The sequence below is a fragment of the Mus caroli genome, unplaced genomic scaffold (genome assembly GCF_978045245.1).
Source record: "Mus caroli unplaced genomic scaffold, Mus_caroli_1 scaffold_1, whole genome shotgun sequence".
Classification (NCBI taxonomy): Eukaryota; Metazoa; Chordata; class Mammalia; order Rodentia; family Muridae; genus Mus; species Mus caroli.
The window spans coordinates 161,975,883-161,993,833 of NW_028227256.1; the positions used below are offsets into that span (position 1 = coordinate 161,975,883).

General features: G+C 40.9%; 1 protein-coding gene across 2 annotated transcripts; it reads right to left on the reverse strand.

Annotated features, from left to right (window-relative positions):
* Window positions 1–1,918: 1,918 nt before the first annotated feature.
* On the reverse strand, window positions 1,919–17,889 carry Blzf1 (basic leucine zipper nuclear factor 1). Of its 2 annotated transcripts, XM_021161665.3 has the most exons (7): window positions 17,487–17,704; window positions 16,777–16,854; window positions 12,691–13,127; window positions 9,942–10,141; window positions 8,626–8,754; window positions 6,070–6,289; window positions 1,919–3,148 (listed from the first exon to the last, which is right to left on the reverse strand). In XM_021161665.3, exons 2-7 carry the CDS (start codon window positions 16,814–16,816, stop codon window positions 2,963–2,965), a joined length of 1,212 nt encoding a protein of 403 aa, XP_021017324.1. In that variant the 5' UTR covers window positions 16,817–16,854; window positions 17,487–17,704; the 3' UTR covers window positions 1,919–2,962. The 2 variants fall into 2 exon arrangements, with proteins under 2 accessions (XP_021017324.1, XP_085698681.1); XM_085842555.1 differs by lacking the exons at window positions 1,919–3,148; window positions 6,070–6,289; window positions 8,626–8,754; window positions 9,942–10,141 and adding an exon at window positions 17,802–17,889 and having other exon boundaries at window positions 12,637–13,127; window positions 17,487–17,694.
* Between the last annotated feature and the right edge of the window lie 62 nt (window positions 17,890–17,951).

The window sequence follows — 17,951 nt, forward strand, 5'->3', positions numbered from 1 at the left end:
CTGACCATCTCAATGCACAGTGGAAAGCATACCCCACGTGCCCACCATAAAATAAATGTAATACACACATCTCTCAACAGAATGTTCCGTAAGGCTTGAAGAATGACTCAAGTCTATCAAGGCTTTATCCAAAATTCTACTTGTCAAAGTTGGATTTAAATGGTGGTGATATAGTGTAGAACAAATATTACCTGTTAGTACCATGGAAAGATACTATAGCTTTTCTACACTTAATTCTATTATGTGCATAAAAGTCCCTGATAGTTTTAGACTTGTTTTAGAATTATCATTGTAAATGTTTTATATACTATAATCCTATGACCTTCATATGTTTAAATATATATTTATATAAATTTATATTAATATATTACATATATAAGAGTTCATTCACATAAACTCTTGACGTGTATTTTACAAGAATTGGAAAATGCTGAGAGAATAGTTTAGTCTTGTGATTGTTAGTTTTGTTTTTGTGATATGGGGGTCTTTCTATGTAGCCTAGGTTGTCCTTGAACTTAAGAATCCTCCTGCCTCTGCTTTGAGTGCCGGGATTGCAGGTGTGGACCACTATGCTCTGAGCCTATCTTAACTTTTGTAGCACTCAAGTGGCCCTATAGTTCATTACAATTGGTTTTGAAATCCAAATGCATATTGTGTAATACTCAATTTAGGATTGTTTTATGATTTAGAAGCAAAACTGAATGCAGAATATGCACGGTATCCAAATACTTGATCATAAGTGAAGATATTTGTGAAAAAAACCTCAAAGTTCCACCTGTCCCCATCCGGAGTAAATGTTTTAACGTTTAAGGAAATGAAATCTTTTAGAAGGAAATGGGGAAAATCTTAGTGTTGGGTTTGGGGGCAAGAGGAAGCAGGGTATTATTATTAATGGGACAGTGAAGCAATATTTCTAAATGCTAAAAATACTAAAAAATGTGTGATAGTATAGATGTCATGTAGGATAGCTGGAAAGTATGACAAAAAATATAAATAGCAGCTCCAAAGTTTCTTCTCTATGACAGTGCCCAAGTTCTCTTGGCTATAAACCTAGAATGGTGTGACCCAAGATTTTTCTTTTCTTTTTCTTTTCTTTTTTTTTGGAACTCCCACGCCATCTTGAATGAAAGCTGTTTTCCACATCTGCTGGTAAGCAGAGTAGTCCAGATTTCTTCAGGCTTGCCTACTGTTGCCATCTTGCTTTTTTGTTAATAGTCATCCTACCTACATGAAAATGGTAATGATAGCACTTCACTCATTACTGATGCTGACAATCTTCTGATATGCTTGCTGTTCATGTGTATACAGAAATATACATGTACATTTTAGGTAACTAATAATTTGCTCATTTTGCAAGTATGTATGGCACACATACACGTTGAGTGTGTGTGCATACCTGTCAAGGACAGAGGCTTATGCACTGTCTTCCTTCATCACTCTCCACCTTACAGTCTGAGATAGGCAGGAGTTACCACTTAGCTTGGAGCTCATCAACTCAGCCAGAGACTGCTCAATGAATGCCACTCCCCAGTTTGTGCTCCAAGTGTGCTGGCTGGGATATAGATGTGTGCTGCTGCACCCAGTGTTTTCTGTGAGTGCTTGGAGATCTGGACTTGGGTTCTCATGTTGTGTGGCAGCATTCTACAGACTACGGCATCTCTTCAGCCTCTGCCCACTTCTAACTGGGTAGGCTACTGTGTACCTCAATGCATGAATGCTTTTCAATTTAGGTGAAATTCCTCTTTTCATTTCTTGTGCTTTTGTTGTTGTACACAAGAAGTCATAGTCAAATTCAATGTCATGAAAATTTCCATTCCTATGAAGGGAAAAGGCAATGAACCCCCAGCATAAACAGTAAGAGCCACCTGAAGACCGAGGCCAAAGCATGCTCTTCTGAAAGGAAAGGGGACTAACCACAAAGAAATAGGACCTTTATTGCCATTTAAAACCATAAAAATGGCTCAGATGAGTCAGACAAAAATAGCAGGTTTGACCCTGACATACACTGATTTCACCAGATTTGCCTTTTGAAGATTTCTGATAGGCACTGCTCCAACTAATTTGTAAAATTTGGTATATTTTTTTGATAACAGATTTTTGTGAATATTTAAAGACAAATAAATGAGCACCTTATGATAAATTATACAATATATTTAATAACATATGTGAATTGTGGATTTTCTCCTAAAGATCCCTTTCCATCATTATATTAGCAAGCTAGCTTCTCCTGTTGTTCTCAACACCAATATGAGTTGGTGCTTATGAATTTGTTTCCTTTGTCAAACTGCAACCGTGCAAAGAAAGAACACCTCACCAAAACTAAACAGCATGGAACACTTATTGAAGTATTTGTTGTAGCTCTAAAATACTCTTTTGTTTTCCTAATATATGTTTGGAAAGATTAACCCCTTACCCCAGTGTTTCTGAAGGCCTCTTGTATACCCACAATGTGACCATAAAGGGACTGCAAACCTGTACCCCAGCTATTCTACCAGACTTGCTCTATAAAGGGATGGACTTTGCTAGCCACACACTGACTCTGCTGCCCTACAGTAAAGCAGCCGAGACAGTGGTAAAGGATGGATATGGCCACACCCCTTTACAATGCATGGTTGGAGTTTGCCTGGTTTTGTTTTATGCACCAAAATGAAACCTGCTTATAGTTTATATAAATATATAACAGAATAATAATATAGGGTCTAAAAGAAAATTATAAAATCTTTTTAGTTTTTTAGCATAAATACTATGTACTGGGAAGTATTCTGTTCTTTAAATATTATCTACAAAGCTTCACTTTCTCACCCTGAGATATTTGTTAAAAAATAATCTGGAATCCAGTACATGATATAGCTTCATGGGTATGTATTATATAATGAGGAATTGATTTTATTTCTAGCAACTTACTAATCCGGGCTCCCAGATAATGACTCTGGTACTAAGCATGGCTCCAACAGACTACACACTAAAGAGCAATGAGCTCCCCCTGGCAGTGATTGCAGCAATTGAAAGTTATATTTTCATATCTGGTATAGGGATGGAAACGTCCAATATTTTTCTTTGTAGTGAGTAATGTGGTTGGTGAAGATTCAGCAAATTGGTTGTCCGGAGAGCTCTCTGTACAGGCAACTGGATCCAAAATCCGCAGAACCTAAGACAGATGAGAGGTCATGTCAGATGTATGTAGCATGTGCTGTAATGGCCTTGGGTTTCACCAGTTCACAACTACCTACATAGTTCCATAGAGTTTTATGGAGCTATCATAAAAAATAACACCTCAATGAATTTGAATTCATCCTTTCTCCCAAAATGCTTACATTTAGCAATAATGCCTAGTTATAACATTATGTTTTAGTAATTGTAAACTAATACTCTTACAGGTATCTGTACAAGGAAAACAGAAAAATGAAGTTTTATGAATTCTACTTCATATACCAATTTTCAGTTTTAGCCAAAAACCACTCCCTGCCTGTCTCCTCCCTTATCACTCAATTGTCTGTAAGAATCAGACCTCCATTCTTCTGTAGAAATGCTGTTTTTACTTATGGTAAAATAAATGGTCCTTCATTTCTCCCATTTTCAATTATAGATAATATTTTATGCTAACAACTATGTTCACAATACTTTGTTCTCTCATTTCTTCCTCAGTCCTGACTTCTTCTGTTTCCTCTACTGAGACTCAAAGCAGGAGAGGAAGCCTTGGGTTGAAAAACAGTCCAAGTAAGGACAAGAATAACTTTTTTGGTTCCCAGCTCTTATTTCTCATGTTCAAATTCTCAAACTAATCATAGCATTAGCAGCGTTATGTTTTAAAGGCAGCAGGCACTGTGACTGGTCAGCTACTGTGACAGAAGCAGCATGGAAGGGCAGGCTTGGGCTCCCTTTCCTATAGTTGCACTGATTCAAAGGCGCTCCCAGGCTCCCTCCCTGCCTCACACTCTCTGGAGCCTGTCCCTTCTTCTAAGTTAACAGCATATCCAAGATGCCCTAGCTCCTGTTTAGAGAGGCATCATGTAAGAGCTACCGTACTACTTTAGGTCTTCCATTTGCTAACTACACCTTTAAAATTCAGCATTCAGACCTTCTATTTTTTATGGCCCTTAGTTAAATGTTAGATGGCAAGCAAAGACAGAAAGAAATGTTTCTTATAAACTTTGAGGAGATAAGAATGCTTTCCAAATATGCCATATGCTATGATATTATGGGTCTTTAAAGTAAAAAATAAAATGCTAAGGGAATTCAGTGGGAGACTGAGATACAGCAGAAAGCCTTCTAGATTTTAGTCTGAAAATGATAAGGAAGGATTTTAAGCCTTGAGGAGATCCTGCGACCCAGCATGGAGGATGGAACTAGGTGGGCATTAAAGTAGGAGGAGGAAGAGCAGAGACTAAGTTACTGCATTGATCTCTGAAAGGACAGTTCGTGAAGCTGTTAGGCTGGAAGGTCACGAAGCACTCAAGGAGAAGAGGCTGTCAGTCTTGTTACGTGAGGAATGTGGTGAGTAAGAAAGTAGAACAACAAGCAGATCTAGACCAGGCCTGAAACACACCCAATGTTGCACAATGAAGCAGAGAGCAGAGAAGACAAGAAGGTGGAGGTTAGTCACAGAAACCAAAGGAACAGAAGTGTTTCGTTGAAGACAGAAAAGCCAACTACACTCAAAAATACTGCCAGCAACTGAGTACACCATCGTAACTTCCCAACAAAGAAATAGTAGGGAAGAACAAACAAGTTTGAGTAGTTTATTTTTAGTACTGATCCTTTCAGTAAGTAGGTGAGCACATACTATGTGTAACATTATACTAGCTCATGAGGAAATAGAATAAGCTATATTCTCCAGCCTTTAAGTAATTTTGGAGGGAAAAATCATACAATAACAATACAATATAAGAGCTAAGTAAGGGATACTTTTTCCTGGGAGAGAAATGTATATATGATCCAGGTAGGCAACTAGGTCTTGTTTAAGCTGGCTTGTTCTTATGCCCGCTTTTTCTTCTTAGGATTCAAAGTCATATGCTGAACAGGAAGTAGTAATCTAAGAAGTGCCCCAAGAAGAGAAATAGTTAAACTAACAAAAACTTTGGATTCTGGGTAGCTGGGAGGATATGAGGACAGGTACATAGGAATGAAAACTAGCAAAGACAGAGAAAAAGAGAAGCCGGCAGAACAAGCTAATGAGACAGGGGAAGATGCACAGCTCAGAGGGATTAAACGGAATGATGTGACCAATGGGGAAACACTTAGGCAATCACCATGAACAAGTCAGAGCTTAAACCAGCTTGTGAGCACAGGCCACACAGAGCACCAGCTTGTGAGCACAGGCCACACAGAGCACCAGCTTGTGAGCACAGGCCACACAGAGCACCAGCTTGTGAGCACAGGCCACACAGAGTACTAGCTCACATTTTAATAGCAGGGGGGTTCTAGTTAACAGGATTATGAATTATGGGAGTTGGGTACTGAGGTTTTAATGGAGGTAAGCCTGGCATGTGACAGGTCACCTACGCAGGCCTTGAATTCACTGAAGATGATAAGTACTTGGTCTATCTGACTCTGAAGTACTCTGGGTCTGTCCCATCTATATGTGGGAATTAAATAATCTTAGATCACTTCTGATGTGACCTATAATTTACTAAGACAAATTTCTACAGAGTTAATGATCTGTTAGCTAACTTTTAAAACTATTATTCTCCTTAGAAGAGAATAGTGACATTTGGAAATTTAAGAGTCAGAGGAGGAATTTTCTCTAAGACCATGAGCTTATTAACATGGAAAACAAATTTAAGATCTACATTTCAAGCTGGGTGTGGTGGCGCACGCCTTTAATCCCAGCACTCGGGAGGCAGAGGCAGGCGGATTTCTGAGTTCGAGGCCAGCCTGGTCTACAAAGTGAGTTCTGGGACAGCCAGGGCTACACAGAGAAACTCTGTCTCAAAAAACCAAAAAAAAAAAAAAGAATCTACATTTCAAAACTCCTAATGCCAAGCATAACACACAGTTTTCAGTAAGGGGTGAATAAAATCTTGCAGCTCAGAAAACACATTCCACATGCATGGAAGAGAAGAATGTTACCTTTTCAGCCATTTTCTCAGCTGGGGTACTGCAGAATTCGACTGTTGCTGGAATCTTCTTTTGATGGCTAATGCCAACATTCCCCAACAGATGGGCATGTATTGCTTGTGCCAGTCCATGGTTCGTGAGTGCTAAGTCTGCCGTGCTATGGGGCTGTGTGTTAGGGGAGTATGTCTGCTCTCTCCCCCACTGTAAGGAGACCAAGAGTTCTTCCAAAAATCTGCACAGAACACACATGAACAGTGAACACTGATAAAAAGACAAAATGTAAGAGCCAGTAAGAGAGAATAAGTGAGCAGCATATTCCAGAAGTCATCTACCATCTTTGCTCAGATTTCAAGTTTCAGGACATCTGGTCACATAGATTATAGGGCAGAAGACACTTGCTAATCTACTAGGTTGTTACCTGAAAACCATGAATCAAGCAGTACAGTTTAGTGTAAACACATTTTGATATAGAAATTACAGATATTAGTGTATTTCAGAGTTTTAGTATTTGTTGATGTCTGGATGCTACATCAATCTCCAGTATCTGTAGTTACCTCTGCTTGGTCATACTGTATAAATGATGTTCTGTATTGCTCTGCTTGGTCATACTGTATAAATGATGTTCTGTATTGTTGGATTTGATTCGCTAACATTCCATTAAGGATTTTTATATTTATGTTCATTAAAGACTGAACGTTTATGTTATGTCTCTAGTTTGTTATCATAATGCTTGCCCCTCTCCTTCGATGCTCTAGAAGGATTTGTGTACATTTGTGTTTCTCTCTTCCTTAGATGCTTATCAGCATTCAGTGGATCCATCAGGGCTAGAATTTCCTTCTCATGTTGGTTTTTAACTACAAGTTCAATTGCTTTAATAAGTTAGGGCTAGTTAACTTATATATTTTAGTTTTTAGGATCTATTTTATTTTAAAATTATTTATGTGTGTATGGGTGTGTTAAGTGAGTGTAGGTGCCCACAGAGGACAGAAGAGGGTATGAGATCTCCTGGAGCTGAAGCCGCAAGTGGTGATAAGCTGCCTAGCCTGGTGCTGACTCAGATGCTCTGCAAGTGCAGTACACACAGTTAACTGCTGCACCAGCTCTGCAGCCCTCCTATGCTTGTTCTTAAGTAACCGGAGCAATGTCTTTTTTTTTTTTTTTTTTTTTTTTTTGGTTTTTTGAGACAGGGTTTGTCTGTGTGTAGCCCTGGCTGTCCTAGAACTCACTTTGTAGACCAGGCTGGCCTCGAACTCAGAAATCCACCTGCCTCTGCCCCCCAAGTGCTGGGTGGGATTAAAGGCGTGCGCCACCACTGCCAGGCTAGCAGTGTCTTTACAGAGCTTATCTGAATCACTGACTTGATTGGCTAGCAGTATGAGTAACATCCCTGACGGCTGTTGCTAAGTCTACTGAATCTCTTGAGTGCGGGCTTTCATTCCTAATACTTAACAGGTGCCATCTCTCTTTAGGTTACTAGATAGGCATTTCTTTCTTTTTTTCTTATTTATCCAATCTTTTCTTATATATACATACCAACCACAGCCTCTCCTCCTCCCTCTCTACCCAGTTTCCCACCAGCACCACCTCCTCTCTCCCCCAGATCTACTGCTCTTCTGTTTCCTTTCAGAAAACTCCGGACCTCCCAGTGCTATCATCAACCAGACACAGTATAACGAGATGCAGTGAGACTAGGTACAAACCCTCCTATCATGGCTGGATGTGGTAACTCAGGAGGAGGAAAAGGGTCCCCGAGCAGGCCAAAGAGTCAGAGACCTCCACATCCACTGTTAGGAGTTCCACAAAAATCCCACGCTAAACAACCACAGCATGTATGCTGAGGACTTAGCACAGACCCATGCAGGCTCTGTACCTGTCACTTCAAGCTAGACATTTCTTCAGTTTGTCTTTTTAAAAAACTATCATCAAAAAATTGTTTTAGCTGTCTATCATCATTAGTATTCTTTCTCAGTTCTGTTTAGTTTGGGTTGAATTTGCTTTTTTTGTATTCTTGAAATAGTAACTTAAATTACTAATGAGACTTTTCTCATGTCCCAAATAAACTTCCCTTTTTATCTCCTTAATGATATGATCTTACTGCACTGCCAGACTGGCCTGGAATTGAGGTACTTCAGCCTCAGCCTCCCAAGTCTTGACTTACAGGTCTGCATCATTATGGCCAGCCCTAAACAAGCATTTCCCTTGAAGCACTGCCTTAATTGCTTCTAAAAAAAATTCCGTACTTTGACATATTATGGCTCAGACACTTGGCTTCTACCAAAACTACACAAACCACCTTAACCACACTCAGGAACTGCTTTGAAATGCAGAAATGCCCCCACTTACAGATGTAATAATTCTTTTCCCCACTAGCAATGTAAGATGTAACACCACCATCCTTTCTTTTTAGGGTTTCTTCCTCTCAGGGCATCTATTTTAAAGTGAGACTTAAGTATACAGTAGTCGGCATGTTAACAAACGTGGCCACACTCAAACACTCAAATAAAACCTTTCACAATAGCAAACCCAGCAGGAGACAAGAGAGGAGTCTGGAATGAGAACAAGTCTTACTTTTGGGTAGAGATCATTTCCTGACGAAACTGCTCTCGTTCACTCAGGAGATCCTGGAGAGCGCTCTGGGCATCTCGGTTCTGACGCTGTAAAACTACTCTGAAGTTTGTTAACTCATCTGCCATTACCCTGAAAAAGATCAAAACGCACATCCAGTTCTCCCGCGGTGACAGCACACACAGGTCAATCTACTGCTTCTTCGTGATTGTTAGTTTCAAAGGCTGACAACAGGACCTAACACACCCAGACTGCTTGGCAATTCCAGCATTTTAAATGAGAACATTTTAACATGCAGAGCTTATGAAATATTTTTAAATGACAGAAAAATACTTTTTATATAGTGACTTGAACTTACACCAATGCTACTCTAAATGTATCAGTTTACAACTCCCAAGTAGACGGTTCTAACTTTAAGAAACAGAAAGGGAAAGAAAAATAAATGATTTTTCTCACTACTCAATTGTACTTTCCTCTGAGCAAAATACTGAAAAGTTTTAAAACAAATAGCCTTTCCCCTGCCAAGCAGGCTCATTTTCCCTGTATATAGACAAGTTTCTTATTTTTCCAAAAAATAAATTTAATGTATTTCAACATAAATGTGTGAAAAATAAATACATGGGATGTGTTGAGACATTTATTACAAACTTTTCTACACCCTGCTTTTTGTTTTCTCCAGAAGATACCTTCTCAGTATCTGATGAGGCAAAGTTTAAGGCATGTGAAAGGCTGAGTGGAGAGAGGATGCACAGCAGAGCTTCCCAGGACCAGCCTGCGGGTCCTGAGGCCTGGACTCCAGAGCCTTGTGGGTTTTCACATGTGTTAAGGTCTGTCTCATCAGATATGTGTAAAACGACAGCTTTCTGTTTCTATGTGGGAGGAGGCTGAAAAGCTCTTCATCCAGATAAAGGAGCAAAAAGGACAGTGCACACTGCGTGGAGAAGACTGTCCCAGGAAGTGGGGATGAGCGGTGGCTCTCTCCAGCAGGAGGGAGACGGGGAGAGGAAGGAGGAAAAGGGGGAGGGTCTACATATGTCTTTTCTGACCATAATGTTTCTATATTTTACTTTACTTTATCGCTGTGTTTTGTTTACTGCAGTAAGAGTGATTCTAGAATAAAGGAGGACCATGCATCACCTCTCCAGGAGACTGTACGCCCCTCCCCCCCCCCCCCCCCGGGGCTGCCACATATCACCAAGATAAGAAGCACTCTGACGATCTTAAGTGAGAAATTTTCACTATTACTATGTGTTATGCATCAGAATGGTGACAGACAGACAAACAACAGGGAAGGACATACATCTGTAACAGAAGAATACCTGCTTGCAAGGAATTTACTTCTCCAGACATCGCACTGTATTGACATCCGTTCCAGTTGTTCAGAAAGCTGGGCTGTGTTCCGACCTAGTGCTTCATTTTCTAAGATGAGCTGGTTCTTCTCCCGGGCTAGACGTTCAAAGTGATACTGCGGGTCATCCCCAACAGAAGCCACGAGTAACTTCTTTAACTCACGATTTATCTAGGATGGAAAAAGACAACCAAGCTCAAGAAAAGTCACTGATTTGAATGTAGCCAAATTTATGACAGAGAATCTATTTCTGTGTCCTTTGGGTCCTATTCCAATGTGTTAGTTTTCGTCTTATATTTTATTATTATTCCTTAGAAGCCTGTTTGTTTCCTAATGAGAAGACAGAAAAGGGGTGGATAGAGATGAGAAAGGGAGGGGAGGAGGAACTGGGAGGAGCAGAGGGAGAGGAAACTCTAATCAGGATATATTGTGTAAAACAGAAATCTATTTTCAATAAAAAAAAAATTAAGAAAAAAATAACATAACTAAGACAAAATGAACTTATATGGGCAGTTATGTACTTATATCTGGACAATGTAATTATAAGTGTTACCATTTTTTAAAAAGATTTATTTATTTATTTTATGTATATGAGTCACTGAAGCTGTAGAGATGGTTGTGAGCCATCATGTGGTTGCTGGGAATTGAACTCAGGACCTTTGCTCACTCAGGACCTCTGCTTGCTCTGGGCCCACTTGCTCCAGCCCAAAGATTTATTTATTATTATACGTAAGTACACTGTAGCTGTCTTCAGACATACCATAAGAGGGCATCAGATCTCATTACAGATGGTTATGAGCCACCACCTGGTTGTTGGGATTTGAACTCAGGACCTTCAGAAGAGCAGTCAGCACTCTTAACTGCTGAACCATCTCTCCAGCCCAGGTGTTATCATTTTTATTCTTTCTGAATTTTCCTTTTAATCATTTAAAAATGGTGTGTGTGTTCCCACATGTGTGGAGGCCAGAGGAGGATACTAGTGTCCCTATATCTGACTTACTTCCTTGAGATAGGGTCTGTCAATGAAACAATCATAGCTAGGCTAGAGGCTAGCAAGGACCAGAAATCCTGTCTAGGACCCCACCCCAACAGCCTAGAACTGACAGAAAAGGTGTGCCTGGCTATGCCAGGTTTTTTACATGGGTGTTGGGGATTTGAACTCAGGTCTCCATGCTTGACAGTCAGCATTCTTACCCACTAAACCATTTCCCTAGTGTCTTCTTTCTGAATCTTCTAAAATGTTTACAAATAAATATATACTATTTTGCGCTTAGAAATTAATTAAGTATATTAAAATATATTAAATTCATTAAGTTTTTTGGATAAGAACCACTAATCATTATGTCACACATACAATCTTCTTGCAAAGAGATGTAGTTTTGGGCTTCAGAGATGGCTCAGTGGGTGAGAGCTCACTATGAAGGCCTCACAACCTGATCTAAGTGTAACCCTTGAGCCCAAGTGGGTTCCATGTAAGGTCTTCTGACCTCCACACCTGTGAAGTGGAATGCATCCCCTCTGTTAGGAAAAGTATGGGCTCAGGACCCCAAGACCAGCTTTCAGCACAAAGGAGACATATTTGCCCCAGAAGGACAGAGGGCAGGAAATAAGAGACAAAGACAGGGGTTAGAGGATGAAGGAGAAGGGGAAGGGAACAAGGAAGAGGGAGGAGAGTATTTGTCTTGGAGGGGGACAAAGAAATGACTCTGGGTAGAGAGGAGACACACGTGGCACATAGGAAAATGGTGGTTTATAAAGGCACATGGGGAAACCCCATGTTAGCATAAGGTATTTAATTTTGATTGGGTATATTAGTTAGGTAAGCCAAAGGGGGCATTTGATAGCTGGACCTCGGCAGTCAGCCTCAGGAGGAGGACACGGACAAATGTGGGAATGGACTTTGGTGGCTAGCTTTAGAAATGTAATCTAACAGGGTTTAGCAAGGCAGAGGTAATGCAGAAGGGCAAAGCCTGCCAGGACCATGCTTGCCAATGCTCAAGCTGGCCAGAGTCCCTTCCCCTTCCATATACAGCACACATTAACACCAACACACGCACCAGTAATAACAATCAACAACAGCAACAATGCTAATGAAGCAAAGGCTAGACAGGAATAAGGGAAGGTTAAAGCAATTTTATTAAGCTGCAGAGATTAAAGTAGTACATCTGAACACTATAGAGTCTTATTAATTTTTGGGGGGGGGTTGTTTTGTTTTTTTCGAGACAGGGTTTCTCTGTTTGGCCCTGGCTGTCCTGGAACTCACTCTATAGACCGGGCTGGCCTTGAACTCAGAAATCTGCCTGCCTCTGCCTCCCGAATGCTGGGATTAAAGGTCTTATTAATTTCTAATGAAGGCCCAGTAATTTTTTTTTATCCCCCTCTCCCCCCGTCAGGAATGAATTCTAAAAACAAGGACTGCTAGCTTGTCAATGGCAAAGACTGACCTGGTCAGTTTATAAATGTAACCTACTTTTATAACTTAGAGGCAGGTCTTGTCTAAAGCTTCCTCGCACCTCCACTCCCAGCACGTTTAGAGTATGCTTGCCCAACATAAACTCTTTCTAGAGGCCCTATGGCAGAATGAGAAGTTAAAGAGGAAGTATTTAGAGAAATGACAACATATGACAAACGACATTTGTGAGAAAATGCAGTTTGCTAGCATGGGATTAAAAGGCCCAGAGGTAAAGACTAGAATTCACTGAAGCTAGGCACTTGCTTACCTCTGTCTGTACTCGGAGCTGATTGGAAAGGCCTTCTTTGTCCTGAAGTAGCCTCCTTTCAGAATTCTTGAGCTTTTCCAAAACCTTCTTTACCTCTGAGAGCTCCTTCCTTGGGTCTGTGACCACTTCTGCCTGACTGTGGAGTTCTTCTCTGTGATGTCCTAGGGACTTAACCTTTGTGTTCTTGGTGGGGATGTCGTGAGTGATAGCAGCTTTGGGAACAAATATTCTGACAGCTTCAACTTCCACTGTTCTTTCATTAAGAATCTTCCCCAGCTGAAGAACACCCGGGCTGTCTGAGGAGACTTTCTTCCGTGGACTTGGAAGGACATGTTGATTTATGGGTTGGACTCCGTGGGTGACTTCAACAGACTTAGGGGGCTCCTCCGTTTCCATTCCATCTCCTGCTCCTCGGATTGGGGTCGAAGTAAGGATGCCTAGCAAGATGTTAAACAGAGGACAATTTGACAAAAGAAATGATTAAAAAAAAAACCCAAACAACCCACCAAGACTACTTGTCCTGTAGCAGTTTCCTCCCAGACTGAAACACTACCTCCTGCAGGGAAGTTCCTTAAGCCAGAAGTAAACTCAAAACAGCTCCAGGAAGTCCCAGAAAATGACAAGATTCACTAGGCCCCTCCATCCCTGTAGTAAACAATAAAGGCCTACAGTTGGTCTCAGGAGCCTCGCTGCAAAGATCTGCGGAGATCAGAGCAGCTGCCTGGAAGAAACAGAAACCAGCTAGGCTGCCTGGAAGAGGCTTAACAACTCTGGCACCTGGTAAAAACACAGTCCAAAGAAAGTTTACTTAATATCATAAAATATAATTCTTACTTTCTGTTATGATAGCGTTAAAATGACGTCACTGGAATATAAGACATTTTCATTTCATAGATTAAAAATAAAGGTGTGTGTGTGTAGACAGGGCCTTCAGGGCCTTCCTATGTAATTTAAGCTGGCCACAAAGCTGACATGCAGTCCCAGACAACCTCAGTCTGGATTCTTCCTGCCTCTGCCCCTTCACACAGCACTATGGTTGACTAGTTTTCATATGAGTTTTCATGTGAGTTTAGGTTTGTTTAATTTTACCTAATCTGTTTTTCTGTTAATTGTCTATTTCTGGTATTTAAAAGTACAGAATTGTGCATTAACTATAAGTTAACAAAAACAAAAATAAAGTCATCCCTAAAGTAACTTCATTCCAGCCCACTGAGCTTGGCAAATAAGATTCCGGTTAGATACTTGGTTATGGTTCAAGTCAAAATGGATTCCTAGGCAAGTCATAACATAGTTGATCTAGAAGTTTAAATAAAGCTTTCATAAAGAAAAAAATCAAATAAAGGAACTCCAAATCATAGAAATTTGAGGACAAATCACAAAGTCTGTTGAAAAGCAAAGAAACAATGTGTATTTGACAGATATTTCTTTTCAAACAAAACAAAATTTCAGTCAAGATAGTCAACCAACCTTCAAGTCCAATTTCCCCTTAAGTTTATTTAAACTGTTCTAGTTGCTAAGAACTCATGGCTACCAGGAATAACTCACCAGCTCTTGCTAACGTGCGGGCGAGCAGGCAGAGCTAGGGCTTTGCATTTTCTTACCTTTCATCATTTCTTTTTTCCCTGTGACACACACAGAAACCTTTATTACATATGTACTAGGCAATTCAGGGCACATTCATGAATAATTACATCCTTCCAGTGAGAAGACAAAAACCTCTAGCACCAGCTCTGTAATTATGAATAATGCTGAGCAAAGCCAAGCACCCATCCGTGCTCTCCATCCTCTGAGGGAGTCACCTGCATCCCTGGAGCACTCTCTTCCCACCTGGGATCAGGCACTAATCAGTTAAAACACATGGAAGGGCTGTGGCTTCTCCATCCTGGCTTTCCCTTGGACTGATGAAATGTGAAGAACCAGCAAGGTCACTCGTCTACTTTCTGAGTTTTGGTAAAAGGCCTGGGGTGAAATATTGTAGGCTTTTGGAATGATGAAGTAAAACTGAAGAAAGTTTCTAGGCACCCACATGAGAAAACAAAACCATTTTTTTCTTTTAATGGCAAAAACATTTTTGGTTAAGTAAGTAATAAGAAAAACAGAACCTACTTTATTCAGGATAACACCTGATTTACATGGATTCAGCCAAGGTTTATAATCATCAAATTGGCTGCAAACTTTTTCAAGCAGTCTGAGGGTCACAATTTACCAATCTTTTGCTTTAGATTCCAGAAAGCAAAGAGCATGATTAGAGGTCATCACTGAGACAAACACTGCCTTTACTAAGGGCAGTGTAAAAGTAGGAGCAGAAGTGTTTCTACGTCACATGACTGGGCACAGGCAGAACATCAAACTCATGAGCCAAGATAATACTAAGTTTCCACCGCCGGTTGTGGAACAACCCTAGTCCCGTCATGGGCTCCCCATCCCATGCCTGGGAGCTGGGAGACACTGGAAGTGCTATAGCATTTCAGAATAGTTCTAGGCTGGACTATCGGAAGCTCCTTTAGTCACAGATACTTTTACCAGCTCATTTTACCTGCTAATGAAATGTGCACAGCATAAAGAAGAAAAGCAAATGTTTAATTAATGAGTTTATTACTCTATGAACACATACCTAAACTTCATTTAAACCTTTAGGGAAAAAAAAATTAAAACATCTTGGCTTTTCCTTCTACATTAAAACAGTAATTCATAGCTCCTTTATATTATAGTCTGACAGACCTTCTGGAACATATGCAAATTAAACAATAAACTGCTAAACTGAGGATGTCTCTTGGTAAATCTTGGGACAATACTCTTTCTGCAAGCATGGGGGCAGGCAGTGGGATTGAAGCTGGGTCCTGGCAAGCAGTCTAGCCAAAGCTTTATCACAGCCCTCATTTTACAGTTTTGAGACAGCATCTGCCTAGGTTGCCCACGCTAGCCTTGAACTGACTCTGGACCCAAACAGGGTATGAATTTGTGATCCTCCTGTCTCAGCCTCCCAAGTAGCTGGAATCACAAGCCTGTGCCACAAGGCCCAGCTTTAGTGTTTTCAATGTCACCATTATCACCTAGTAAAGTTTAGCTATTACATTAGAAAAGTATGCTACCGACAATCACATTAACCTTTATAAAGGTGATCCCCAGCCCTTTCCTCCAGTCCAGTGGTTCCCAACCTTCCGAAGGCTGAGATCCTTTAATACAGTTCCCCGTGTTGTGGTGACCCCAACAGCACACTTCGTTGCTACTTCAGAGCTGTAATTATGCTACTGTTATGTATATATGTAATGCAAATATCTGATACGTGGGGGTCATGACCCACATATTGAGAACCTCTGCTCTCTAGGCTCTGGATAAACAGTTGCTTGATCAAATGTGTGTGCACACTTATGCATGAAGCACAGCTTCTGGTGTTTCACAGTATACACTGGTTTCCTAACAGTGCTAAGAAATGCCTGCATAACCAATCCAACCCAGCATTTCCAAATTCATTTGCTTATAGAATCATTTCCACCCATTTCCACCTGATCCTTATTATTTAAATGTCCCAGACCTTACTATCTGTTTGCTAAATTAACTGTCATTGATGTATTTTTAATGTACAAGCCTACAACTTTAATATTTAGTTAAATTGTTTATTTTAGGTTTGCGATGAGCCCTATAGGTAATGGTCCACCCCTCCTATGATGGCAGTGCTATTCACATGCTTGAGAGAAAGTTCTGTTGTTATACTGACAATCACATTGCTCTCCCGAGACAGTTAAAGGATGCAGACAAGTGACATCAAATATAGGTGTAGTTTTCATTGATCCATGTAGCACAAACATCTTTTTTCACTAACAACAGTTACAGTGTAGTAAAAATAAAACGAACAGTTGTATTACCTGCCTTACTAGATAATCAAGGGGGAGCTCTCTGCGTTCAAGGCCAGTGAGTTCTAGGGCAGCCAAGGCAACCCAGAGAAACCCTGTCTCAAATAACGCCCTCCCACTCCAAAATAAACCCAAAACAAACCCCTCCCCCCCAAACCAAAAAAAAAAAAGCAACCAATCAACCAATCAACCAAAAAACCAAATCAATTATTATCAAAACAGAAACACTTACCTTTGTTTTCCGAACTTTTAAGGGTATTCATTTTTTCCATAATCAATGAAAATACAATCCAAGACTTTCACCGAAGACCTAGAGATGTATATATATATACGAAAGAATTAAAGCAATAACAATATATTCAGAGAATGCATCTACTTTAAAAGTTAGGTTTTAATTGTTTCTGTCTTTAGTACCCACGTTCTTCATTATTTCCTTTTGACGGGCAGTAATGTATACTTGTTAAATAATGAAAAACCAGGCATAGGTTTAAGTGGTCTCTGGAGTCGACTGTAGAATAGGTAACCACACGTCCTAAAAGCTGACTGTTCTCAGATGTATACGATTCAGTACCCGGTCTAACTTCCTGAACATCACAAATCCTTGCCCTGGGAATGCATCCTGAAACTCTATCCAATGGCAAACAGAGACTTTAAAGTCAGAAACTTCGCTGGGACCATGCAATGCCGAAGAGCAAGTGTCCTTGTCTAAGAAACACCGGGTGAAGGTGTGGGGAGGCATGGGTGCCGACTTTAAAAGGAGAGGAGGTGGAAGCATTAAGCCTGTCAGCCTCATTCCCCAGGAGTACGAGCCCAAGTTTGTCCCTGTCAGGAGGAGCCTCTTCCCAGAACAACCTTTAAATATCAAACCAATGGCCGCCGAGCTCCAGCCCAGCCCACCCTCTTCCCACCGCGTCCGGCACACGGGCGGGCTGCAGGACTTACCTGTGATATCCTTACTTCAATGTCCACTGCTCAGGCTCTTCACTCGCTCAGCAGCCGGCTGACTTGTAAACTCCCCTGGCACTCGGAAGCCAACCCGCCCAAGCCTCCCTGACACGCAGCGCCTCGCTCACTCTAATCACTTCCTAGTACACAGGGTTTCATTTCCGGAATGCTCTTCGGAAGGACAAGGACCAACCGACACTTCGTGCTGTGTGTAAAATGAAGAAAGACAGGGTCTACTATGTATCGGCTCGGAAAGCGAAAACTGGAAGATACCTACTTTTTAAAAAAAAAGTACCAATAGATAATGCAAACCATATAGACGCTTAAACTTCCGGGTCACTACCAGCCAGACGGAAGTGAACGCGTTGGAACTGAGAAGGTGGCGTCGCGTTGCCCCAGGCAATGAGGCAAAGGGTGGATCTTTAAGTGAATGGGCGGGGCCTAATTACTCCCAGCCAATGG